This window comes from Fusarium pseudograminearum, chromosome 2 (genome assembly GCF_000303195.2).
Source record: "Fusarium pseudograminearum CS3096 chromosome 2, whole genome shotgun sequence".
NCBI classification, from domain to species: Eukaryota; Fungi; Ascomycota; class Sordariomycetes; order Hypocreales; family Nectriaceae; genus Fusarium; species Fusarium pseudograminearum.
This window is the reverse complement of record NC_031952.1, coordinates 2,394,620-2,420,703: the sequence shown is the minus strand read 5'-3', so window position 1 is coordinate 2,420,703 and position 26,084 is coordinate 2,394,620. Positions and strand designations below refer to the sequence as shown.

The 26,084-nt window shown below is 49.1% G+C and overlaps 9 protein-coding genes across 9 annotated transcripts; 3 read left to right on the top strand and 6 right to left on the bottom strand.

Moving 5' to 3' along the window:
• Positions 1 to 633: 633 nt before the first annotated feature.
• On the top strand, positions 634 to 7,934 carry FPSE_07704 (uncharacterized protein; the record flags this gene model as incomplete). The annotated part of the gene is made up of 3 exons (XM_009260822.1): positions 634 to 1,089; positions 1,140 to 7,418; positions 7,473 to 7,934. The coding sequence occupies 3 exons, from the start codon at positions 634 to 636 to the stop codon at positions 7,932 to 7,934; spliced, it is 7,197 nt and encodes a 2,398-aa protein (XP_009259097.1).
• Positions 7,935 to 8,383: 449 nt separating this feature from the next.
• Positions 8,384 to 9,016, bottom strand: FPSE_07703 (uncharacterized protein; the record flags this gene model as incomplete). The annotated part of the gene is made up of 1 exon (XM_009260821.1): positions 8,384 to 9,016. The coding sequence occupies one exon, from the start codon at positions 9,014 to 9,016 to the stop codon at positions 8,384 to 8,386; it is 633 nt and encodes a 210-aa protein (XP_009259096.1).
• A 308-nt stretch (positions 9,017 to 9,324) lies between these two features.
• FPSE_07702 (uncharacterized protein) lies at positions 9,325 to 10,363 on the top strand (the record flags this gene model as incomplete). The annotated part of the gene is made up of 3 exons (XM_009260820.1): positions 9,325 to 9,692; positions 9,821 to 9,897; positions 9,996 to 10,363. 3 exons carry the CDS (start codon positions 9,325 to 9,327, stop codon positions 10,361 to 10,363), a joined length of 813 nt encoding a protein of 270 aa, XP_009259095.1.
• A 107-nt stretch (positions 10,364 to 10,470) lies between these two features.
• Positions 10,471 to 14,143, bottom strand: FPSE_07701 (uncharacterized protein; the record flags this gene model as incomplete). The annotated part of the gene is made up of 2 exons (XM_009260819.1): positions 10,471 to 11,345; positions 11,398 to 14,143. 2 exons carry the CDS (start codon positions 14,141 to 14,143, stop codon positions 10,471 to 10,473), a joined length of 3,621 nt encoding a protein of 1,206 aa, XP_009259094.1.
• Positions 14,144 to 15,211: 1,068 nt separating this feature from the next.
• FPSE_07700 (uncharacterized protein) lies at positions 15,212 to 17,195 on the bottom strand (the record flags this gene model as incomplete). Its single annotated transcript, XM_009260818.1, has 5 exons — positions 15,212 to 15,654; positions 15,728 to 16,126; positions 16,186 to 16,404; positions 16,462 to 16,861; positions 16,914 to 17,195. The coding sequence occupies 5 exons, from the start codon at positions 17,193 to 17,195 to the stop codon at positions 15,212 to 15,214; spliced, it is 1,743 nt and encodes a 580-aa protein (XP_009259093.1).
• Positions 17,196 to 18,939: 1,744 nt separating this feature from the next.
• Positions 18,940 to 19,973, bottom strand: FPSE_07699 (uncharacterized protein; the record flags this gene model as incomplete). The annotated part of the gene is made up of 3 exons (XM_009260817.1): positions 18,940 to 19,288; positions 19,421 to 19,843; positions 19,960 to 19,973. 3 exons carry the CDS (start codon positions 19,971 to 19,973, stop codon positions 18,940 to 18,942), a joined length of 786 nt encoding a protein of 261 aa, XP_009259092.1.
• Positions 19,974 to 20,627: 654 nt separating this feature from the next.
• FPSE_07698 (uncharacterized protein) lies at positions 20,628 to 22,298 on the bottom strand (the record flags this gene model as incomplete). The annotated part of the gene is made up of 1 exon (XM_009260816.1): positions 20,628 to 22,298. One exon carries the CDS (start codon positions 22,296 to 22,298, stop codon positions 20,628 to 20,630), a length of 1,671 nt encoding a protein of 556 aa, XP_009259091.1.
• A 657-nt stretch (positions 22,299 to 22,955) lies between these two features.
• Positions 22,956 to 24,778, bottom strand: FPSE_07697 (uncharacterized protein; the record flags this gene model as incomplete). Its single annotated transcript, XM_009260815.1, has 3 exons — positions 22,956 to 23,145; positions 23,197 to 24,220; positions 24,403 to 24,778. 3 exons carry the CDS (start codon positions 24,776 to 24,778, stop codon positions 22,956 to 22,958), a joined length of 1,590 nt encoding a protein of 529 aa, XP_009259090.1.
• Positions 24,779 to 25,256: 478 nt separating this feature from the next.
• Positions 25,257 to 25,864, top strand: FPSE_07696 (uncharacterized protein; the record flags this gene model as incomplete). The annotated part of the gene is made up of 3 exons (XM_009260814.1): positions 25,257 to 25,318; positions 25,383 to 25,701; positions 25,775 to 25,864. The coding sequence occupies 3 exons, from the start codon at positions 25,257 to 25,259 to the stop codon at positions 25,862 to 25,864; spliced, it is 471 nt and encodes a 156-aa protein (XP_009259089.1).
• Between the last annotated feature and the right edge of the window lie 220 nt (positions 25,865 to 26,084).

The window sequence follows — 26,084 nt, the reverse complement described above, 5'->3', positions numbered from 1 at the left end:
CTTGATTATTAGGGCACGTGGTAATCTGGCGATGCGAGAGCAAGTGCTTGCTTGTTCTGTCGCAAAGTGTAAAACCTTAACTTGAAAGTCGCTGGAAGAGTAAAAAGGCTGCGAATATTCTAAGGCGACTGCAAAATCTATTTTTTTACGTGTTGGTTGATGCCGGTGTCAAAGAAACCCAATCTGGCGCTCGAAACGCGACTGACACTAGGTATTTTGAAGAATCAAAGATTAATTCAATCTTTCTTGAAAGGAAATCGCGTCTAATCGTATAAGGCTTAGCGTCGAAATGACCGAGACATCACGTGCACAAACTTTGTTTACTCTTACCGCTGTTCCCCAGCAACAACCCGGCCTGATCCCTGATGTTGATGTCAGTCCGGAACCGGCACTATATCCCAAGACCTGCATTTGCATTACATTGCTCCATGACATTGTTCGTAAAAGGGTGAATCCCGATATATCGCATTTTCCTGTTGCAGTTGCAGCTTATACCTAGTGGAAGATTAAAGGTCCTTCTTCGATATTCTTTGTATTGTCCTAATTTGTTTACTTACGCAAGAGCACGACGTGGAGTCGAGTGAATCACTTACGAGGTTTTAAACTACGAATCGTTCATGCAGGCCTTTCGCGATGTCTTTCAACGCCAATGGCACAGCGCAACGGCGCAGTAATCCTTTCGCCAGGACCGCTTCTGCCTCTCCTGCTACCAGCACCAATCCCCGACCCAAATCCGCCATTTTTACCTCCCCATCATCAACTCCAGGCATTGTTTCATCATTTGGACACAACCGAACACAATCAAATGGATCAGTCTCGGCGATAAGTCGAGAGTTTTCAAGCACACAAACGAGACTCCGCAGCGACTCGAAGAGTGGAACGCCAACATCGACGACATTCGCTCCCTCCTTCATCAAGGAAGAAGAGATGATACGAAGCCAGGACGAAGTTCAAGGCATCGAAGGCGAGAATGACTTTTCTGGAAAGCGTTATGTCTGGCTTAAGGATCCCCAGACCGCTTTCGTCCGTGGGTGGATAGTTGAAGAGAAGGATGGAAATCAGCTACTTGTCCAATGCGATGATGGCACAGTAAGTACGGCCCAGTAGTCGGCATTCGCGATAATCTAACCATAATCTAGCAAAGGGAAGTCGATGCTGAGAGTGTTGATAAAGTGAACCCCGCCAAATTTGACAAGGCAAACGATATGGCCGAGTTGACGCACTTGAACGAGGCGTCTGTCGTCCACAACCTTCATATGCGATATCAAACCGACCTGATATACACATACTCGGGTCTTTTCCTCGTCACCGTCAATCCGTATGCGACAATCCCCATTTACAACAACGACTACATCAACATGTACCGAGGACGCAGTAGAGAGGATACGAAACCTCATATCTTTGCCATGGCCGACGAGGCTTTCCGGAACCTGGTTGAGGAAGGAAAGAATCAGAGCATCTTGGTTACCGGAGAATCCGGTGCAGGAAAGACTGAAAATACGAAAAAGGTCATTCAATACCTTGCAGCTGTTGCTCAAGCAGACTCGTCAATAAAAAACAAGGCTCAGCACTCTAGCCTCTCTGAACAAATTCTACGAGCGAATCCTATTCTGGAAGCCTTCGGAAATGCTCAGACTGTCCGCAATAACAACTCTTCTCGGTTTGGCAAATTTATCCGAATTGAATTCACTCGAAACGGAGCCATTTGCGGTGCTTATATTGATTGGTACTTACTCGAGAAGTCAAGAGTTGTGCACATCAACCAACACGAACGAAATTACCACATATTTTATCAACTTTTGACAGGAGCCAGTTCTTCGTTGAAGAGGGAGTTCTTGCTCAATGATCTTACTGTCAAAGATTTCGTCTACACCCGGGATGGACACGACAGCATCGTGGGTGTATCAGATCCCAAAGAATGGGCATCCCTGATGGAAGCATTCAATGTGATGGGGTTCTCTGATGACGAACAAAAATCCATTCTACGGACAGTGGCTGCCGTTTTACATCTAGGAAACATTAATGTCGTTAAGGAGAGTCGAACTGCCGATCAGGCACGGTTGGCTCCAGATGCAAAAGCACAGGCTGCCAAAGTATGTAAACTTCTTGGCGTGCCTTTGGAGCCGTTTATGAGAGGTTTACTTCATCCCAAGGTTAAAGCAGGCCGCGAATGGGTGGAAAAGGTTCAAACACCTGAGCAGGTTCGACTTAGCTTGGATGCTCTCTCCAAGGGTATATATGAACGTGGTTTCGGTGACCTGGTCACCCGCATCAACAGACAACTTGATCGCACAGGCATGGGTCTGGACGATTCGCACTTTATCGGAGTACTCGATATCGCTGGTTTCGAGATTTTCGAACAGAACAGCTTCGAGCAGCTGTGCATCAACTACACCAACGAAAAGCTACAACAGTTTTTCAACCACCACATGTTCGTTCTTGAACAGGAAGAGTATGCCCGTGAGCAAATCGAATGGAAGTTTATCGATTTTGGACGCGACCTCCAGCCCACAATCGACTTGATTGAGCTATCGAATCCTATCGGTGTTTTTTCCTGTCTTGACGAGGACTGTGTTATGCCCAAGGCTACAGATAAATCATTCACGGAGAAGCTCAACTCATTGTGGGACAAGAAGTCAACAAAATACCGGCCCTCGCGCCTTGGACAGGGTTTCATTCTTACCCACTACGCTGCCGAAGTCGAGTATTCTACCGAAGGGTGGCTAGAGAAGAACAAGGACCCCCTCAACGATAACATCACACGCCTTCTCGCCGCTTCTACAAACGAACACGTTGCTTCCCTCTTCTCTGATTGTGCCGAATCTGAGGAGGACCGCGCCACTGGAAGAAGCAGAGTCAAGAGAGGTCTATTCCGGACAGTCGCTCAAAAGCACAAGGAGCATCTACACAGTCTCATGTCGCAACTGCACTTAACACACCCTCACTTTGTTCGATGTATACTTCCTAACCACAAGAAGAAGCCTAAGGAATTCAACAACCTTCTTGTTCTCGATCAGCTACGATGTAACGGTGTTTTAGAGGGTATCAGAATCGCACGAACAGGCTTCCCCAACAGACTTCCCTTTGCGGAGTTTAGACAACGATATGAGGTTCTTTGCCAGAATATGCCCAAGGGTTATCTCGAAGGACAAGCGGCGGCAAGTCTCATGCTTGAAAAGCTTGGACTTGATCGTTCTTTGTACCGAGTCGGTTTGACCAAGGTCTTCTTCCGAGCTGGTGTTCTCGCCGAGCTCGAAGAGCAACGCGATGCCCTCATTACTCAGATCATGTCCAGATTCCAGTCAGTGGCTCGAGGATTTGTTCAAAGACGAGCGGCCTACAAGAGGCTGTTCCGAACAGAGGCCACTCGAATCATTCAGAGGAACTTCAATGTTTATCTGGACTTGGCAGAAAACCCTTGGTGGCAGCTGATTGTCAAGATGAAGCCTCTCCTTGGCACAACTCGTACAGCCACAGAAGTCAAGCGAAGAGACGCCATGATCAAGGAATTAAACGACAAGATGCAAGTGGAATCCGAGAACCGTCTAAAGTTGGAGGAAGAACGACGCAACTGTCATGCGGAGATGGTTCGAATCCAGCAGACCTTGGAGAGCGAACGCGCGCTCGCTTTGGACAAGGAGGAAATCTTTAAGCGGCTGCAACTTCGAGAAGCAGAGCTTGAGGAGAAGCTTGCAGGTGCAATTGAAGATCAAGAGAGGTTAGAAGACGAGTTGGACGATCTCCTGAATGCCAAGAACCGCGCCGAGCGGGACGTCGAAACCTTCCGTTCTCAACTCGAACAAGCTGCTACCCTGATCGCCAAGCTTGAGGAGGAAAAGAACGGGCTAAGCACTAAGATCACCGAACTTGAGAAGTCAATCACCGAGATGACGCAGAAGCAAGCTGAGCGCAGTGAGCAAGAAGTCTTACTCCAAGACGAGATCAAGATGCTTCAGAGCCAGTTAGCCGTGAAGGAAAGAAAGGCTCAAGATCTGGAAAACAAGCTCGTTAAGCTTGACCAGGACCTGGAATTGAAGCTTCACATCGCCCAGAGGGATCTTCAAGCAATGAAACTTCGTGAGACTCAACTGTCTCAGGAGAATGATGACATCCAACAACAGCTCAACGAACTCTCCAAGACGGCTACTGAATACGAAGATCTTGTACGTCAAAAAGAGAGTGAGCTCTCCCTTCTACGAACCGATAATAAAAACTTCGAGAGCGAACGTCAATCTCTGGAGGATCAAAGGAAATCGTTGACCGCCGAGAAAGAGAAGAATGCCGAGAAGTACCATGAAGCGCAAGCTGAGTTAGTGGCAATGAAGTCGCGACAGGCTCAACTCGAGCGTGAGGCCGAGGACGCCAAAAACCTCCTGGAAGCACGTCTGTCAGAGGATGCCCAAGCTGACCAGAACCGCCAAGTTCTTGAGTCACAAACTAAAGATCTCAAAGATGAGCTTTATAAAACGCAGATGGAATTGAGTCGTGAGCGTCAGTCCCGAGATGATGTCCAACTGCTTGGCGAGCACCGCTATCAAGAGTTGAAGGATGAGTTTGACCGTGTGAACGAATCCAAAATTATCATAGAGAAAGAAATGTACGCTCAGCAAGACACCTTACGAAGAACATTGGAGGCTCGGACGACGGCCGAAAAGGAACGGGATGAGGCAAGACAAGAAATCCGGCGCCTTCGCGTAGCCAAAACCCAGGCTGAGGAAGCGAGAATGCAAGCCGAAGTTGCTGGAGAACGACAGGCTTCCAAAGCAGCTCAAGACCGTGAGAATAGCCTTCGCAAGGACCTCGATGCGGCCCAAGAACGACTTCATTGGTTCGACGGGGAGTGTGCTAAGCTCAACCACCAGATTGAGGACCTCAACAAACTCATTCTCGAATCAGGCGAATTTGGTTTGAAGAACGACCAGGCCAAAGAAAGACTCGAGCAGGAATTGACGACTGTCAAGAGCCGCCTAACAGCATCGGAGAACGACAACCGAGCTCTGCTGAACAAGTTGCAACAGAAAGGCCTAGAGATAGCGCGCTCTAGTTCGCGTGCAAGCGAGGCCTCTCGAGGTCAGATTCAGTCCCTGCAGCGCGAAAAAGCACGACTGGAAGAGCAAAACACAAAGTTGAACAAACAGCTGGGTGATTCTCAGCTCGCCATTGCTTCACTGGAGAAGAGGGCCGAGAAACTCCAGCTCAACTTAGAAGATCTCAGCCATGAGGTTGCTCGAGAAGTCAAATCAAGCAGAAATGCCGAAAAGGCGACGTCCACCTTCACTGCACAGCTGGCTGAAGCCAATCGAACCATCGAGTCGGAGCGACAACTTCGAACTCAAGCTCAGACTACAGTTCGTACCCTTCAGTCGTCCGTTGATTCGAGGGACAAGGAGATCAACGAGCTGCGCGCTCAGATGCTTGAAGTTCTCAGGACAGTTGACCCAGAGGTCCACATCCCTCCCCAGTCTGATGGAACTGATGAGAAAGTGCTTATTCAAAACTTCGATCTCGTCAGAAAGGTTGAAGAACTTCAGCAAAATCTTCGTGTGCAAACAGCGGCTCGAACAAACGCCGAGAATCAACTTACTGAAATGAGAGCTTCTCGCAACGAATCCCCGACCAGACCTAAGCTCGAGGAGATTCAACTCAATGAGGCGCCCTTCCAAGGATCACCGACCCAAAGAAGGACAACCAAGCTTCACGCTTTTAATCATTCCAACACTTCGACCCCCACACGTCGCTTCCAAGAGCCCGACCACCTTCAAGACTCGACACGTTCTGACCGGACCATTGACACTCTCAACTTCAACAATCGCATGGATCTGAAGGCTGAGGTTGAGGAACTTCAGAACCAACTTCAACTCAAGGAAATGCAAAACCGTCATCTCCAGAGTCAAATTGACCGTGGTACACCTATGCCAGAGAATCACGATGAAAGTCCCTCTTTGCGCCGCATTCAAAAGCTTGAGATGGTCAACACCCGTCTTCATGAGATGCTTGATGACTCGAACAAAAAGGTGTCTGCTCTGGAGCGCACGATTCGATCCGGTCAATTGTCGTTGCGGGATGTCCAAACTCGAACCCATGAAGAAATTCTGGAAGTGCTCAACAGCCAGGAGGATTCTCGACGCGCCTTGGTTCATAGCCATAAGGATGCAGTGGCGGAGTTGACAGATATTAAAGGCCATTTCGAAAGACTGCGACACGATCGCGCCAAGGCAGAAGTCGAGCTCCGTGATGTTAAGTCTGACTTGGAAGAGATGACCCTGGCACGAGAACAAGAGGCGCAAAGCCGAAACCAGCTTCTCCAGGAATTCGCAGACCTCCAGATTCGACTCGACGCAGAAACTTCCAAGTTTATTGACGTTGCTTCCAGTTTGGAGATGTACAGGAGCCGAGCAGACGAGTACTTCAGCAAACTCGAGCAGGCAGAAATTGCCGTCCTCAAGGCCAGTCGCGCCGAGCAATTTGCCAGGTCGCAAGCCAGGGAGGCCGAGGATACATACGTGGAGATTATGGCCGAGCGTGAGAAGATGGATGCCACCATCGAGGATCTCCAGCGTCAAAACCAGCACCTTGAAGAGAAGGTGGAAGATGTATCAACTGACTTGGCCGCTGCCACTCAAGCTAAAAAGCGACTTCAGCATGAGCTTGAGGACTACCGAAACCAACGGGCTATAGATATTGAGGACAAGGAGTCAAGCATGGAGCAGACTCGTAAGAAGTATCAGGCTGAGTTTGCCACTTTAACCAACGAGCTGGATCTCGCCCGTGAGGAGAAGCTCTTCAAACAAGCCGAGATTGCCCGACTTCGGGAGGAGCTCGATGAGCTGAGGTCTAAGTGGGATGATGAAGTTCTCAATAGCTCGACTTGGTGCAAGGAGAAGGCTCGATTAGAGTCAACTTTGGCTGATGTTGCTTCTTCTCGAGACGAAGCGGTGAACGCACACAACGAAGCTCAAGGCAAGGTTGTGACTCTGTTGTCGCAAGTTCGCAGTCTTCGCTCTTCTGTGGATGAGATCGCCGCAGAGCGCGACCATCTCATTCGAGAGAAGCGCAATGTTGAGGCACGTCTGGAGGAGGCCAAATCTGGCCTGGAGGATCTTGTCAAGGGAGAGAGTCCATCTCTGCGCAATGCTGCCAACATGGACAAGGAGATCCTGGATCTTAAATCAAACCTCGCCCAGCAAGAAGACATTGCGGCAGCGGCCGTGGAGAAGATGCGCCGCGCAGAATCTCTTGTAGCTGAGGTTCAAAAAGACGTCATGGTTGAGCGCGAGAACAGCATTAAATTGCAGCAACAAAAGGCATCGCTCGAGAAGGTTCTCAACGAAGCTCAGCTCAAACTTGTCGATCTTGAGACGAAGGGATACTCAAGCGCCAGCCAAGATGTCAAGTTCCTTCATAAGCGTATCCAAGAGGTGAGTCACTAGTTCACTACCATTACCACATGCATCGAGACTAACGTTGGACAGCTCGAATCCCAACTCGAAGACCAGGAGACTGAGCGTAGTAAGTCGCAGCGCTCCGTTCGGAATGTGGATCGAATCGTGAAGGATATGCAAGGTCAAATTGATCGCAAAGACAAACAAAATATGCAGCTCTCCGATGATGTCTCAAGGATGCGCGACAAGGTCGAGAAGCTTCTGAAGACAATCGAGGAGCTGCAGTCATCCGAATCCAACAACCAGTTATCAGCTCGACGCGCTGAGCGGGAGCTAAGGGAGGAGAAGGAGAGGGCTATCCGGATGGAGCGTGAACTGGCAGGCCTCAAGAGCCTCCGCAACGACAAGGGGTCAGGCAGCGTCATGGGTAGTGTCCGCAGTCGCATGGGCCCCTGGCGGGTCAGCGAGGGTGATGATGCATCCATGATTGATGTCCCTGGAAGGAAGAGTAGCCTTAGTAGGGTTCCCAGTTTTACAAAGGGATTCCTGTAAGGAAGGCGGCGTGTATGAGAAGTTTTATGGACTAGGATACATTGGATGAAGTGCATGTTGATGAGGCGTTGGAGCGTTGAAGCATTGTTCACGGTTATGGACACAGTAATGGTTTGCAAGGCATGGGATGATAGGTACAGAGGTGGATGGCATCACGGATGTTTTCGCCAGCGCGTTATGGGATATTCACTTTACTTAGGGCTGATAATGATATTTTGCTATGAAAGGCACGTTTACTAAAGAGGGTGCATTTTACCTATTGTCAACTTCCGTCGAGCAGATATACAATGTAGAAATGTGCTCGGTAAATTTGATTTCCAGCCACTACCTAGTTCAGATGGCGAGTTCGCTTCGCAGATGAAGACGATTCCTCTTTCTCAATATTGCTGCAGCATATCTTACATGTTGGAACTGGGGGTATCAGAGCAAACGCCCTTGTTTTTGGAGCCTCACTTCTCGTTCTCTTCTGGGGTATTTGAAGGTTTCTGGGGTTTGTCCATCCCGAGTTTACCCATGAGGTCCTCCATAAGTTCCTCCATGGCCTTCTCATCCTCAGGATTCACCGACCCGGGCCTGCGGACAGCAGCCTGAGTTCGCTCCCTTAGTTCCGCGATAGACGCGAGGTCGAACGCCCAGGAAATTCCTCCGACCAGCATGACACCAAAGCTCATGACATTTAGCGTGGCAAGCCCAAGAGCCTGTGCAGCTAGAAAAGATCGCTCTCCCATGTCGACCTTGATAGGATTCTGGTTGGAAGAGTAAAACTTGGGCAGGGAGTCCTTGCGCATCCGCAGCACTGAGCGTCGTGATACAGCTACAGATGCAGCAAGAAATCCTGCTCCAGTGAGTAATAAGCCCATTTGTCTAAAGGAGCGTTCCCATGTTGACTGGGGGTGTGCTGGCGTTATCGATGACGACGGTAATGCCTGTGGAGTTGGTGTTGCAGTGATGATAGAGCCGGTTTTTGGTGAGGTCTGGCGTGATGGAGTTGTTGCTTCTTGGTTCTGCTGAGGCGTAGGCTTGTTGTCAGAAGCCGCCGGCACGCCAAGCCATGAGCTCACTAATGAAGCGAGGATAGGCATTTCTCTTGTATATATTTTTCTTCTTTGGCTTCAACAATTAAGGCAATTGCTTTTGTGTGGTGGTGATCTCAATTTTTAATACTGATGAGGTAGTTGTTGTAAGAATAATATCTGCTTAGGTATCCGTAGTAGCTTCTGCCAATCAGACCCCGCTCATTGCATAGTATTTTCATAAACGCATACCATCTCACATCACATTGTCCACTGCCTTATGCATGTTCTACTGCTTCAGATTTAGTTTGACGAATAAAGTTGCTATATAATTCTTAGGTAGGTATTTTCAAACGACATCCAACACTCACGCCACCATGCCAAAGCCAAAGAACAAGACAACCAAGCCTGGCAAAGTGGAAGTCTCAGCTCCGCCACCACAGGCTCCTCCACCATGGCCAGCTTTTAAGCCTCCTCTGCCTGTAGTCGACCTTGCCCCTGAACCCCATCCTTTGACATCAAAGGTGGTTCTTATACCTTCGTTCTTCCCACGATCTCTTTGTCGCGACTATGTTGCTTTCCTCAAGACCCTACCTCTCCAAACAACACCTGGTCGGCCCAAGCGGGGCGAGGCAGTGAGGGTTAACGATCGCTTCCAGGTTGATAGTCAAGACTTTGCTTCCCGATTATGGGAGCAAACTGGATTGAAAGAGGCATTGTTACAAGGAGATGTCGAAGAAAAATGGTATGTTTACAGTCCAATAACTTGGCCGTCTGTATTCTTTGTGCCTGTTGCCCAAACGTGATAGTGAGAACGTAACTGCTTGGGTTGCGGCTTATACCAAGTGACTTCTTATTAATGACTTTTCGCAGGGGTGGTGAGCCAGTCGGATTATCCCCTAATATTCGAATATATCGTTATTCCAAAGGGCAATTCTTTGACTGTCATTGTATGTTCATAATTTCTGAAGATCGTCGATTGTCCCGTGGACCTCGGAACCTCCCATTTCTTATAACGACCATGATAGCTAACGACTGTATTTGCCAGACGACGACTCTAATAACCTTACTCTGCCACTGGATCCCCCGATGCTAGTGAAAACCACATGGACCCTTCTACTCTACCTCACATCTACAGCCGAGGGGTGCGTTGGGGGTGAAACAGTCTTCTACCCAAGGGATCGCAGGTCGCCACGAGAAGAGATCGCGGTACCTCTTGACACCGGCATGCTTCTTCTACATAAGCATGGTGATGACTGCCTTCTTGTAATATCTCCTCTGCCACTTTCTTTCTATCACGCAAGACACGGTTCTCAAAACTCTGATCATCGGCTGACCATCGCATTCTCATTTAGCATGAAGGGCGAGAAGTCACTGCAGGCGAGAAATGGGTCATCCGAACTGATCTTTGCATAAAACGATGAATACAATTACCAGACTGTAACCTCAGAAGTCTTCTTTAGCTCTCTATTCTACACCCTAACTATCTCATCAAGATGCCTCCCAGGTTCATCCCAATCAGTTTACCCATCGATCAAGTCGTTCAAGCGATCGATGGCATCGTCTTCCTCCGAATCCTCATCCTGCTGCGAGTCGATTAGATCCAGAGCTCCGTCACCTATGCCCTCTTCAAGAACGCGGACATCGATTGGTTCGGTGTCACCCGCCGGGCTGGGGTTTTGAGGTACCGTGCTATCGCGAATGAAAGACTGTTGGGTCGTTCGATGTGTGCCTATATTGGTCCTGGGATCAACGGCGCCCTCAGTTGCAATGCGACACATCACCCCATGGAAGATCCAGGGGAAGCTGATAAGCGGCATTGACTTTGGTTCCAACCCTTGAGGCTGCAGAATGGATTCTTCATTCTTGATTTGCTCCTCAGTGACGGTGTACATGGCTGCAACAAATGGCTCAAGTTTCTCAGCATCCTTTCCACCCGCGGCCTTAATACACACGTCTTGGTAATGTTCTTTGATGCTGCGAAACTCACAGCTGAGATCCTCTGCAAACTTGTAGTCCGAACCAACCGCGGGCCTGGTCAGGGGAAAGCTAGTAAAGAGCTCGAACTCAGTCTTTAGGGCGTTCTGGCTTAAAACCCGGCGCACAGCTGTATCGTACTCGGCTTTGATCTTCCTTGCCACTCCGAGAGTCTCGTTGTCAAGTTCAAACCTTTTGGTGATTCGCTTGTCGAACGAGCTATCCCAGACGGGGTTGAACTCAACTTTCTTGTGAGCGACTTTGTCGTAAATAACCCCGAGGGCTTTCCTAGAGTGATATGAATACCTCTTCTCCATCCAGTGAGGCCATTTGCGAGGTTGTTGATCTTGTCTTAAAACCGCCGGGTTGCCAGTTTTAGGGTAGTCCACTGCTTTGGAGTGTAACTCTGCAAGCTCTAGACCTGGTTGTGATGTTAACGGAGCACTCCAGCAAATGTCTTTGTAATTACTTACATTTTGATGATTTTGGACCCAATTCATCTGCAAAGGCTCTGTGGGACATTGCAATTAGTGGGAGTTTGTCGTTCTTCAGGTACTTGACAAAGAAGTTTCTGAGATCGTCAACATTAACATCACGTTTTAGCTCAATGGGATCCAGAGGTGAGTAGTTCATCGGTGGATGATTCCACTCACTGGGCATCAAGCTTGGATCCCATATGACAAAAAAGTCGTCTCCGTCGAGATCGCCACCAGACAGCATGTTCGGCACAGGTCGATCTCCGGTCGATGGGAACACAACAACATCCGTAAGGTGATGTAGTGCCTTGCAATCCACTGCTTCGACAACGCGAATATCTCCTGGATGGAGTGATGGATTTCGTCCCACGACACATGGTCCACGAATGATGGAAGTCTTGTTGTATTTCTTTGGGTCACTGATCTGGAGGAAGATCTGCGGAAGCCGATGGACGTCTTTTTCTTTGGACCCTTCTGTGTCAAAAGAATGACCTCGGAGAGTGCCTGTCTCGTCAACACAGCCGAGGACAAAGGCGCTCTTCGGCACATGGATGCGGGCTTTCTCTTTCAACGACTTGATAGACCATGACTGCCAAAGATTGATGACGTTGACGACAAATGGCTCCTGAAAGGTTTCGGTCTTGAAGTCAGCCCTGAGCAGGTCGGCAAGGCAGGAGTGATTGTGCTGCTCATCACGAAATCTCTCCAACATCTCGATTGCGACATCATTGTCCCTCATAGCCAGCTCATACTGCCTCAGCTGCTGATCAAGCAAGGTTGTAAATGACCGAATGGGTACTCCAAGGCATTCCAAAATCAGGATAGTTTGTAAATTCAATGTCGCTGTCGCATATCTAGCCCAGCGGATGATCTCGAGACCCTTGGAGTCGGACTCGAACTTCTTCTGTGACTCGCGAACATGTACCTCCGTGCCTTTGGCGTCTTCGGGCCAAACAGCAAGTACACCCTTGCAGCCCCCCATGCGAAACTGAAAGGCGGAAGGGTCGGCGCAAATGTCTATAGCCATATCCTCGCCCACCAGCTTGGCAAGAAATACGGATATCTTACCAACACCGTCAGTGAAACAGTAGCCGTTTCTTTCAACGTCGGGTATCTGAAGACAGTTTGGGGAAGAAATGCCGCGAACATCGCGAGTAGTGGAAAAACACTGGCCAAGTCGGGCAGCATATTTTGCCACGACTTTTATGTGACTGAACTGACCCATCCACTGGCGTATATCGTCGCAAGAGACATATTCCGTGGGACAGAAGAAGTATGCACCGTTCGATCTGAGCTGTGAATTGCCGAATGCAAGGAATTCGTACAAGCGGTCGCCAATACGAATGCCCTCATACATTGTACGCAAAATCCTCTTGTAGATCTCGTCATTTTGATCCTTGTTCACTGTGATCTTCCCTTTCTCCATCTCTTCGGTGAATTGTATCCTGAGAAAACGATCCTGGATGTGTCTGAATCGTCGCATAACCCTGTTGGACACCTCGATATTGGGAGTGGAATACCGGACTGTAGTTGGAGTGATGACGGCCCTCCGGACAAGGCCACAGTATTGAGGAATTCGCGAAATTGATTTGTAATTATCTCCGCTATCGCGCTGGGAATCAAAGGTAGACATAGGGTCTGTTGTCGTTGGGTGGCCATCCTTCAGTACTCGCTCGGCTGCAAACTCGAGGTACTCTTTGGCTCTATGCGATGGCATACTAGCCAACTTGCCGAGAAACTCCTTGGTGATCTTGTGTTCGTTAAGCTGTCCCTGAGAGATGCAAACTTCGAGCTGATACCGGACTTCGAAAGGGAGGTAGACAAATGAATCCTCGTGCAACAGGCTCAGAGCGTGACTGGCGTTATGGCTCTTGGCAGAGGCATGATGATCCAAGTGCTTCCACATTTCTGCATGTGTTCCATGAGCGGCTTGAAAGTCGTCCCGAATTATGGTGTTAATGTTGAAATCGTGCAACGCGCTGACCATTTGACGATTGAGGTCCTTGGCCTCTTCGGTTTTCGCTTCAAGTACAAATCGAAGAGTGGTCCAGCGACCAATATCGATAAAGTCGGAGCCTTTGAAGTCGTTATTCAGAGAGATGGGAGATTGCATAGGCAGGCCAGCCTCTTCGACGATGTCTGTGGCTCGATTCCAGCTGTCTCCGGCGTACCAAGTCTTGACGTCGTCGGAAAAAGTAGAGCGTATGTTGGGTGTCCTCCAATAGTACCGAGGAGGTATCTCCAGGGGAAGCACAATGGCACAGCTGTCACCGTCGGTTGTCGCTTGGTAGATATTCTTCATGGCGAAAAAGTCAATAACAACTTTGTGTTGCCTGACACCTCTTCCGCCCCGAGTCATGATCTCCATGGGAAAGAATGCTGTTAGTTTTTTCTGTCGCAGATTGATCTCGAGTTTTAGTTTTCTCTCGCCAACTGTACCGGTCATTGATTTCAAGATCTTCATCGAGTTTTCCTCCAACATGATCCCAAACTCAAGGGCCATTGGATATAGCGTCGCCACAGTGGGATGACGGCGGTCCTTACACACAGGACTCCTTGTGAAGCCTTCTGGCACGCGTTTGTCTAGGCGGACAGAAATCTCGACGAGCTCCGACTTTCGTCTTGGGTCAGGGTGAGGAACGAGATAAACAGCAGCCCCCCAGAAGTCATTTTTTGGAGGTGGTTCGAACCTGATCTTGCCACTTCTGTACGCAGAGTTCTGTAGTGACTCGTTGATGTCCATTTGTGCGATTTCCCCTTGGTCTGAAAACCAATCCCAGAGATTTGATGTCGTAGTTGATGACGGCAATCTCTCTAGATAAACGGTCAGATCAGGCCACGAAAGCCAAGACGGACGAAGCTGAGAAGCTATCTCATTTGACTTATGAGACATTGCCTTGCTTGTCTTTTTTGTCGGACTCTCTCGATTTCCATTCGTCGGGTTGTGTTTTTGATTCGGGCTACCTCGCGACCCTCTCGGGAACTCGGATGGGGGGTGCTTCGTATTCATTTCCAGCTTTTATGAGTGTGTAGTTGGAAGATGGATGAAAGGTCAGGAGTGAAGAAAGTGAAAGGTAGAAGTGGAGGAGTGGAGGAGTAGAGGATGTGAAAGGTATTTCATCTGCAGTGGCAGTGATTTACGAAAGGGGGGCGTTTGCCGGAACTGCGCAGAAGATATGGCAAGTGGCAGCGCACTGCTCTTCGGCTGCTTGCCTTGGTACCAACTAATATATTTATAGGAGGTACCTCTAGGTGCCTACCTAGGTTAGTAGGTAGGTAGTGCTCAGTCACTCCATGCCTAATAAACCTGCTCTTGGGCTATTTGCTCTTCGTATATTACCTGCCTAAGCTCTGATCTCAAGTTTTCTCTGCCTCGCCCGGCCTAGTGCGTCCTGTCTGACAACCTGAATGTACTTGTTTATATCTGAAATGATGCCCAATACCATATGCATCGGGATACAAAGGTGCAAACAGCCATCGGCTGCAGCTTTCCGATGATGTTTGTCGTTTGGCTAACAGTGCACACTCAGCTGTCACAAGGTGTTGACAAAGAACGATTTGTACGCGGGAAAACATAGGACCAAAGTAGACAGTTATTAACGAAATCACATATAATATTGACAAATTGTAAGGAGACTTTTAGATAAATGCCACCTGATATCTCGTGCAAGCTATTGCTTGGTTGTGTTCAAACAAAAATATGAACAAATATCAGCCAAGTATCCGCCGAGAAAGCTTGCGCAAACACACATGTACATGTCCGGAATTCTAATTCTACATGCCATCCCGATACTGGCTGAGATCAGATTTCTCAAACCAAATCCTTAACCACGCGGTTTGGTGACACGGCTGTGTTTGCCCCATGATAAACAGTGTTCTCCCAAGGCACATCGATGATTTTCCCGGGGTTTAAAATCCACTTGGGATCGAATGCCTTCTTTACCGATGACATGACGGCTAGAGTCTCTGGTCCAACCTCCCAGAGCAAGCTCTCCTTTTTGCCCCACCCGATGGCATGCTCTCCCGTGCAAGTTCCATCCATATCGAGCGCACGCTTCACCATGTTTTTTACACAGGCCTCGACCTTTTGACGCTCGCCAGGTACGTTTTTGTTGTACATGATACTCTCGTGAAAGTTGCCATCACCAACGTGGCCGAGAATGCTGGCGAAGAGACCAAGATCGTCCATCTCTTTCTTACTAACTTCTATAATGTCAGCTAGTCGGCTGAATGGGACAGCTACATCGGTACTCCCTGGGACATTTATTGATTAGCGGTGATCATAAAATAGCCAGCCTTTGCTAGCACACAATAACAACAAACTCACAAACATCATCGCCATCTTTGCGCAGAGAAAGCATGGACCAGAGTGATTCTTTTCTGGCAGACCAAAGCAGCTGTTGCTCAGCAGTATCCCGAGCAAACTCGAAATTGCCGCCCTTGTTAGCCGCGGCAATCTTCTTTACCCGGTTAATGTTGTCTTTCACTCCCTCTTTAGTTCCGGAGAACTTGAAGAAAAGGGTAGGTGATTCTTTCCACACTCGGGGTTTGGTAGCGCCGCCAAGGTTGATGACTCTCATCTGAACTTCGTCCATAATTTCCATAGCCGCAACGGGAACCGATGCCTGCATGACTCCAGCTGCGGCACTAGCAGCATCTCGAATGGTCGGGAATGTGACAACGGCAACTGAATACTGCTCCGGGATGGCTGCTAGCTTCAGCGTGGCTATGATTGTCAGTTATGGCCAAACTTCGTTCATGTATGTGTGTGTTTTCGTATTATACCTTCTGTGACAATTCCCAGTGTGCCTTCAGAGCCAACAAACAGGCCATTCAGGTTGTAACCAGCAGATGACTTGCGAGGTCTTCTCCTCGTCTTAATAATACGTCCGTCAGAGAGTACAACTGTCAAATTAATGACCCAGTCCTTCATCGTGCCGTATCTGACAGCGTTTGTTCCAGAGCAGTTCGTTCCGATCATGCCTCCTATCTTTGCCGACGGGCCTTAGCACTTTTGTTAGTTATCCAATACTCCGAGAATTTCAAGGACTGGAAACACACCAGGGTCCACTGGAAAGAATAGGCCACTATCCATCTGCAAGAGCTTGGCATTGAGGTCCTGCCAGCCAATACTGGGCTGCACTACAACGTCCATATCATCTTTGTTGAACTGGATAATCTTATCCATATACGCGAAATCCACACTGATTCCTCCATAGGGAGCAGAGAAGTTTCCTTCCAGGCTTGACCCTCCAGAGTAAGGAATGATGGGAACGCGATGTTCGTGGCAAATCCGGGCTATCGCAGACACTTGTTCCGTTGTTCTAGGGTATGCCACAGCCACAGGTAAGGTGTCGGGATTGACTGTAGACCACTCAGAGTATCCATGTGCATGCAAATCCTCTGGGTCTGTTGATATAAGTCCTTCTATCGCGACCTCTTCCTCGATTCTTTGAATAGCCTGTTCTCACAGTCAGTCTATCGTCATAATGGTGCTTCTAAGGACAATTTACCTTCTCCATCTCAGATACACTGGCATAATGGGGTGTAGATGACCAGATAGATTCACCATCGCCGTTCAAGTTGGCAAGCCCCCATCCAAGTGCCCCTGCTCCAAGTGCAACTGTAAAGACCTTCGGCTGAGACCATCCCGACGCTTTACTAGATCCGCTCTGGGCAACCTTCTTTATCTCTGGAGCACGAACATGAGAATAGATTCTGAGGCCTCGTCGCACATCCAATCTCTGAGTTCGACGGCTCAAAAGAGCTCTAGTAGTAGTTCTGCTGGCAAACATTGAACAATGTTTAAGTAGCAGATAGTCTCGTGTGTTGTAAACGGCTCGGGTCCGCAAAGGCAGTTATGTGGAACCAGTATCGATCCAGTACCTAGACTCTATCCGTTTGTCGCAATGAACTCTATTTCGCGTATGTATCATCGACTCTTGCGAGCAGTCTTTGGCAGAACAATAATATCTGCCGTATCTAAGCGAATCTGAACCGAAATGCCGAAAGGGGGAGGGGAAGCGTGAGATGGAACGAAAAAAGAATGACCAGAATCCTTCGTTTAAAGCAACGAGGTGAGAGAAAGCCGCTCCAAAGGAAATCCGGACCCGGAGGAGACCTCGATGGGTCCGCCTTTCATTTATAAGTGCCTGAGCCAGTCTCAGTCAACATCGTGGGGCAACGGGTAAGGGAACCTTAGCTCAAAGGGTCCTCTTCTGCTACGTGGTAATCGTTAGCTTCGCTGATGCAATCCCGATGGCGGCGATGCTGTACCAGTGAAGTAAATAGATGACCTCTCCATAGCTGGTGAACCTGACTAGTTTGGTCAGGTAGCGGGTCAAGTGCTACAAAAGGTGACTGTGCACGCGATTCATCATCGTTCATGTATGTTGTGTGCGTGTGGTCTTGACATACTCCAAGAACATTGGACCACTGAGCCTCATTCAATAACTTGGCTGGCATATTATGCGGTGTTCCCCACGCATTAGACTACGCACAGGTGCGCATGAGACTCGCATTGTCAAATCGCAGCTCCTAGAGACACGGCCATCAGCATAACACAGCCGATGAGGATCTGACAGCCGGCATGGTGGGCGTAGTTCTCATTAGTCATGCATTTCCAACCCCGTACATAATTTCGACTCGGTGCTGGACGACATGGCCTTTCCCCACTCTCCAGACAGCTCGGCTTGCTGGCCGAACCAGGATTCACTCGGTTTGATTCAACTTCAGAGCGTGGGAGGGTGTGGAGAGGAATATAGAGAGGAGACGAAGAGGAGTCCACTTGATCATTTATGCACTGGGGGTTTAGAGGATCAAGCACCTAACTGAATAGATAAGTTGGGGAACCGCGACTACTCAAGATAAAGGAACATTCATGCGTAGTTCTTTCATTTCTCAGCACAGGTAACAATAAACAGTCTTTATACGAGACGTGGAGTAAGATAAAAAGAACCTGGATAGGAATTCGCCTACGTCCGGTTTTCTACAAGACAGGGACATCCCGCTCCGGTATGTATGTTCAACCTCACACATCACGAGGTCAACTGACCACCCCTGTGTATGGTTGGCAGGTATGTCTCTGTCATCTCGGGCTCAACTTGTCACAATATTCGGCAGTACTCGGCCAAAACGATATCTCTGTTCGGTTTGAGCTATATCAAGTAGTGTGGTGATGCCAGTATGCCTACTCAATTTCGGCCGAAACTACTACCCTGCACAAAGAAGAAAGAGGAAGAATTTTTCGGCGTTTGAGACAGTTATCTCAGCCGACGTCTTGATTCAGTGTACAGTAAGATAGCGGCACAATAGACCAAATCCATAGAACCAACGACGCATCAACATTCAATTTATCACAAAACAAGAGCGGTATCTGTACGGAATCGACACTTCGTGTTGGGCTTAAATTTATCTTTTATCATAGCCTCATTGGGGCTGGCTATCTCCAGGTTAGGTAGTTAAACCCGCAAAGCAAACGTCAAATCCGGACTCCAGACCACATGCCATTTTTTACCATTCCTATCGCAAATCCACAATTTAGTGAGAGATGGCGTAAGCGCGTCGGCGGTCACGCTCCTCAGCGATGGTGAGCTTGACACCCTTGCCCTTGGGCAGAGAGATCCAGGGCTTGTCCTGGCCAATGATGAAAACGTTGCTCTCACGGGTGGCGAAGCTGTTGTCAATGGCATCCTTGACGTGGACGATGTTGAAACCACCATCGTGGCGCTCACGATGGGTGATGACACCAACACGACCCATGTTACGACCACCAGTGACCATGACAACGGCGCCGGTGTCGAACTTGATGAAGTCGGTGATCTTGCCAGTTGCGAGGTCAATCTTGACAGTGTCGTTGACTTTGATCAGAGGGTCGGGGTATCGGATGCTAAAGATCTATCGTCAGCAACGGGGTTTGGGGAGGGTACATACAACCGTCAAATAAAGCTCCTGTCTTGTCGGGTGACTTGAATCGACCAAAGCTTGATCCAACGGCTGAATGATGTCTGACAGAACTCACGTTCGTGCATCGTGCGTGACCAAGAATGGGATTCCACCGCGACCAAGCTGGACACGCTTGACCTTGCCCAGCTTGTACTCGGCCTCCTCGTTCTGGATTCGGTGGACGGTGAATCGACCCTTGGTATCGTAGACGAGACGGAAGTTCTCGCCAGTCTTCTCAATGGTGATGACGTCCATGAAGCCGGAGGGGAAGGTGGAATCGGTGCGGACCTTGCCGTCGACCTTGACAAGTCGCTGCATCAGGATGGCCTTGACCTCGCGGTAGTTGAGAGCATACTTGAGTCGGTTTCGGATGAAGACGATCAGGGGCATGCAGTCGCGGAGCTTGTGAGGACCGGCAGAAGGCTTGGGAGCGTAGGTGCCGGACAGCTTGTCAAGCAGCCAGTGCGAGGGGGCGCTGAGGCGCTTCTGGTGCTTCTTGCTATTGAAATTGTCAGATGCTGGGTTTCCAACAGCGGGGCGGCAAGAGAGAAGCCCAAGTCATGTTTCGATTTTACAATCGCTACGATGACCATTCTTCCCATATCTTCTACTCACATTCCGCGGGCCATTGTGTCGGTTGGCTGGTTTGTCGGCGGTGATGAGGAGGATGGACAAGAGGGACCTACTTCACAAGGAACAAATTTGGAGGATAGGATTGACGCACATTTTCGCTAGTAGGGGTTTCGATGCCCTAGGTATTTTTCGAATAAAAGTGGAGATATCGCCCACACGTGATTCGCAGATCTTGAGAAACTGGTGAGATGGGATATGGAGCCTGCTTCCCAACCAGAAAGAGGCACGACTCAAGTTAATGATTGTGTTGCTCTGGCTTTTGTCATTTGTTTCGGTAGCTTTGGCACCAAAACACCCAAGAAACAACTTATCTTCAATTAGGTAGTAGGTAGGTATCGTCATATTATTGGCGTATTAGAAAATTCTTATCATACAAATTTTCCTCATCCTACTTTGCCAATTAGGCAAACTGAATTACCATTCCTTCAAGCGCCTTGTCATGCTCAAATTCATACAAGTCAACGCTTTAGCGCGTGTTTTGTGTTCTCGTCCAGAGTCATGTATCCCAATATACCTATATGTACTCCCAATCATGTCATTGCAAAACAATTTCCCGAACTCCCGTCCTATTTGGACATCCGTAACCATTAAACACAACGAAACGCCGTTCGTTGTGTGGCATCTGTACTTACTCAACCCACGACTTGGCACTATTTTCTTGACTGCTGTGTCTCATCCGTAACGTGCCTTTTCTGTGGAGCATTGACGTGTGGGGAAACCTCAGGGACGCCATCCATCCCAAAGCGTGAAGTCGCTGGCGAGAGCTTAGCATCATCAAGTAGTAGACGCGAGATGTCCATCTCACCACCCATGAAAGGCGTTGCGGCCTCGCCAAACTCAAATGCTTGTGCGGCTCCTACGCTTTCGTTTACATCAGTTCTTTGGTGGACCGGCCATCTGGGAAGATCCTCGCGTGACGCTGATGAGTTCGTCTGCGGCTCCAGTGTTGTGCCCTTGGCCCCCTTGAATGAGCTCTCGATGGACATGCTCACCGATGGCTCCATAAGGTTGTTCCCTCGACCTGTTTCTTTGGTCTGGAAAGTGCCTTTCTCTATGCGCTGGTAAACATCTGCGTACTTGTTGCGCACTCGATCTCTCAAATCGGTTGGTTGTCGGCTTGAGAGATGGAACCGTGGGTCCCGCTGAATCTTGGTCCAAGAAGGGCCATGAATTTCCAAGCCCTCGAGAATTTCAGTGTCATCTTTCTCAGTGAACAGTCGTCGTTCGCGGCGGCGGGATTTCTTAAAAGGACCATGAATACCAAGCTCTACAAGATCTTCCATTTTTTTGCGATGCGCACGGCTCTTCTTCCTCTTGGGGGATGTGTCGACGTCTTGCTGTGGAGTCAGAGTGACGTCCTTTGCAAATACAGCATCTCCATCTATCAATCTCTTTTCCAAGTGAATGTCTGTTTTGCCCTTGACCGGCATCTCTCGACTAGACCATGATGGTAATTTTTTACGAAGCTCGTCAGGACAGCAAGTCCTGAACCGATCCTTCAGGTCTCCGGCCGTGCGGCCATCAAACGTGAAATCGGCGTCCTCGAGGATATTTGTCCATTTCCCTACTCCGTGCCGGTTGACACCCAGCAGGAGATGGCTTGTTTCCTCCTCGGACCATTTTCTTCTTGGCTTAGCGGTTCGCTTGCGTGCCTTGTAAGCGGCCAAATCCAAATCGATTTCCTGACACATTTGCGCAAACTCCGGCAGTTTCTCTGTCAGTGCCTTCATCTGAGAACCATCGTTACTATGGAATGACTCAGATGAGATGGGTGGGAACAAAGCAGCGTGTGGCGGAGGTTCATGAAGTCCGTTAATGATCGGTGGCATAACCGGTACTTGTTGGGTGGCCTTTTGTTTTTTGAGAGGTTGCGGAAGCTGTACAAAATCATCTTTGACATGGATACTGCGGTGTCGCTTCTTGTTTGCAGCGTCGTCAATGACCCCAGGGTCATCATCTAGAATCCGGCTTATCGAATTGGTGAATTCTGCAACTTCCGAATCGTTTGTGACTGTACGGAACGGAAATGCCCCAGAAGATGGCGCGAGCCTTCCATCTTGGCCAGGTCCCTCTTTGCGATGATCAAATGCACCATCATCACTGGAGATTTGTATTGAGCCACCTGCGCTAGCAGCAGATTGCGTGTCGGGCCCTGGTCTGTCACCGCGATGATTTGTATCAAGCGGCTCGAGTGGAGGTAGAGATCGATCTGCAGTCGTCGTGAAGGAAAGGGAATGAAGCGGAGGAAGATCGGTGTGATTGATTTGCGATTTCGTCGGCTCGTTGAGCAGATGTATCAAGCGCGGCTCGATTGTGGCCATCGTGGGCTCTCGGCCATCGGTTGGCGCATTGAATACAAATAAGTCGACACCAGTGGATAACGCACGTTGAGATGCGATGGCGGGGAGCGAGGAGAGCGAAGGATGAAAGGGAGGGGTTTGAGCTGTAGTCGGCAAGAGATAACAGCTCAGAGCGTCATGTTGATTCGGTGCCTGTGAATGGACACTGCTTCACGAGAGTCGGGGCCGCGAACGCCTTGGTGTGGTCTCACGGGCCGTCCGTCTTTCTGTTACAGTTGCAGTTGCAATAACACGTGAAATCGCCACATATTGAAGCTTCCATGTTGTATGTACATGTTGAATAGATTACCACACTGGGGCCATGCCGGTGGTTCCCGGGCGTTTATCCGGTCTTCAACAAAAATAAGCGGTGGAATAAACATTGGTCTCTTTCACATGCTAAAATAAATGGTCTCTCAACGCTTCGGAGCATATGATAAACCATTTTTAAATCGATGCCTGTCGTCATCATGTGTGAATTATGATTTTTTTTATTTTTACTTTTATCTTTTAAATAGTGCCCCTTAGCTTCTTCAACGTCAGTATTAACAGCGTTTCATAAGCACAGTAGGAACTAGCAGCGCTTTTGTTTCTTTTTAATACACGGTGCCACGATCATGCATGGGATCGAGCGAGTATCTAACCCTTGTAAGGACTGGGACCGACCATCAGCTCAGGCTTAACCAAAGTGTCAAATTCCTCCTCAGTCAGAGCGTTCAGCTCGAGGGCACTCTGCTTGAGGGTAAGGCCCTTCTTATGAGCGTTCTTGGCAACCTTGCTAGCCATGTCGTATCCGATCTTGGGGTTCAGGCAGGTGACAAGCATAAGCCTACAAAATTTATCAGTATGTACGTTGTTATCAATTAAACGGAAAACTTACGACTCCTTCATGATGCTGGCAATCTTCTCCTCGTTAGCATTGAGGCCGGCAACCAGGTTCTTCTCGAAAGAGCGCATGCCGTCAGTCAGAAGACGGGAGCTGTGGAGTAGGTTACGAATGACCAGAGGCTTGTAAACGTTGAGTTCAAACTGGCCGTTCATTCCTCCGATAGTGGTGGCAACGTGGTTGCCCATAACCTGGGCGCAGACCATAGTCAAGGCCTCACACTGGGTAGGGTTGACCTTGCCAGGCATGATACTGCTGCCAGGCTCGTTCTCGGGCAGGTTCAGCTCACCAAGACCGCAACGGGGGCCGCTACCAAGGTATCGGATGTCTTGTGCGATCTTGGTAAGAGAAGCAGCTAGGGTGTTGAGGGAGCCGTGGGCCTGGACAATAGCGTCGTGGGCGGCGAGGGCCTCGAACTTGTTGGGGGCCGTCTTGAACTCAGTACCGGTCATCTTTGTGACCTCCTCAGCGATAGCCTCGGCAAATCCCTGGAAAGTGTTGATGCCAGTACCGACAGCGGTACCACCCTGAGCGAGGAGTCGTAGGTCGGGCAGAGAGCTCTCGACACGCTTGATGCCAAAGTCGAGCTGGGCAACGTAACCGGAGAACTCCTGGGCGAGAGTGAGAGGAGTGGCGTCCTGAAGGTGAGTACGGCCGATCTTGATGATCTTCTTGGCCTCGAACTCGTCGACCTTCTTCTGGATAGCGTCGCGCAGGCTGCGGAGAGCGGGCAGGAGCTCGCTTTCAATGTCGAGGACAGCAGCAATGTGCATGACGGTAGGGAAAGTGTCGTTGGAGGAAGCGCTGCGGTTGACGTGGTCATTGGGGTGAACAGGCTTCTTGCTGCCCATGGTACCGCCAAGAATCTCAATGGCACGGTTGGAGATGACCTCGTTGGCGTTCATGTTGGACTGAGTACCGGAGCCAGTCTGCCAGACGACGAGAGGGAAGTGGTCGATGAGCTTGCCATCAGCGACCTCCTTGGCAGCCTGCTGGATGGCGGCACCGATCTTGGGGTCTACGGAAAGCAATTGTTAGTTAGATGTCAATCTGAAACAAAATCCCATCTACGTGGATGATGCTTCAGCTACGCCTTATACGCAGAGAAATGTGTAAGTCGAGCTATTGGCCTCGGCTGTACAACCAGTTCTGACCTCCTCCGAGAGAGACAAGCAACAATTGACTCTTATTGCGACTCACCAAGTCCATATTTCATGTTAACAGTGGCGGCAGCACCCTTCAGGATACCAAACGCCTTGACAATAGGCGGGGGCATGCGGTCCTGGGGCTGGTTGATACGGAAGTTCTCGAGGGATCGCTCCGTCTGAGCTCCCCAGTATCGGTCGGCGGGGACCTGGATCTCGCCAAAGGCATCGCTTTCTGTTCGTGTTTGAGACATCCTGACTGAGGTGCTGTGAATAGCTCTGGAGAGTCGAAGACCAGCAACAGAAGACTTGCTTTGGAGTCGCAGCTGCGGGGCAAGCGAGCATGTGGGAGCTGCTACTTGGGAGACCCGAGGCAGAGCTGACTTCATAAGGCCCGAGACGGCAGCGCGTCCCGTGACAGATCGAAGCATGATGGGCAGTTGGCGACCAATTGGGTTGTCTTGATTCGACTAGAGGTGGTGGTGGGAGGATTCTTCGGTGTCAGGATACCGGAGATGTCGCACAATTGCAGAGAAATTTGAATAGTCGGAGAGAAGACCAATTCCTTGTCTCCTCGTCTTCGGCTGTTAGATTTTAACGGCTCAGCTTTAGCTCAGGCCCCGGAAGCACAGTTGAAACGGAAAAAAGCTCCAATATTGCCCGGTTTTATTCGCCGGACATCCTTGACCGGACAACGATGCTGTTTATGCTCCGGTCCATCCCGAGCGATGCCGGATTTCTATCATTTGGTGCGGCTCTTCCTATTGGTTGGCAGCCCACTCAACCGGAGGTCTTTTCTGGGGAAGCGGGAAATCCAGTTATCAGATCCGTACTCACAAGCTCTTCAACCTCATTTGCTTGGCTACTACATATGTTACTGGTCAATATACCAACTATTACTACCCAATCATGGCATCTTCTCTTCCGACCTTCCCACGAGTAGTGTTTACAATCATTGAGCCCATTTCATTGTAAGATTTACAACTTCAAGGCCTTGCGCCATTGGCCAACAGCGGTTTGCTCACATCTGAATAGAGTCGCTGGTTTTGTTGGTGCCGTCATTGATCCAGCCTGGTTCATGAACGAACAAGTTCCGCAAAGCAATGTGATTAACCCTTCTGGAAACAGTATCATGGTGACCTGGCAGTTGGGAAATCTTTATTTATTACTAGGGTTTCTCGGTATCGCAATCCTGTCAACGACCAACGAGATCAGTGTTGTCCGGGCATATCTTATTGCCCTGTGGCTTGGAGACATTGGCCATGTAGGGTTCAGCTATTATGGCTTAGGGTGGGATATGTCAATGAGTCTCATGAAATGGAACGCTGTGACTTGGGGAAATATCGCAATGACAGTAAGTCAACGGAACGAGGTGCCTATTGTAAAAATGGCAAACCCTCCTCATAACAATGCTAACATGCTTCTAGTTGTTTCTCTTCTTCACAAGAACAGCCTACTTTACTGGGCTCTTTGGCACGGATCACATCAAGCCTTTCACTTCGAAAAAGGCCATTTGACAGTGATGGACTTACTCCCAAAAATGATAGTGCTAGAATAATATGTGTAACAGTCTTGTCGATTTACAATATGAGTGCCTTTATAATTTGTGACATCCATAGGTAGGTACCTAGGTAGTCTACTGGGTAGCAGAAAAGTTGACCTTCTAAGTCTTAGGTTACAAAAATAAATAGCCTAAAGAGCATAGCCTAAGTAGGTAGCATAAGCTGATCTACTAAT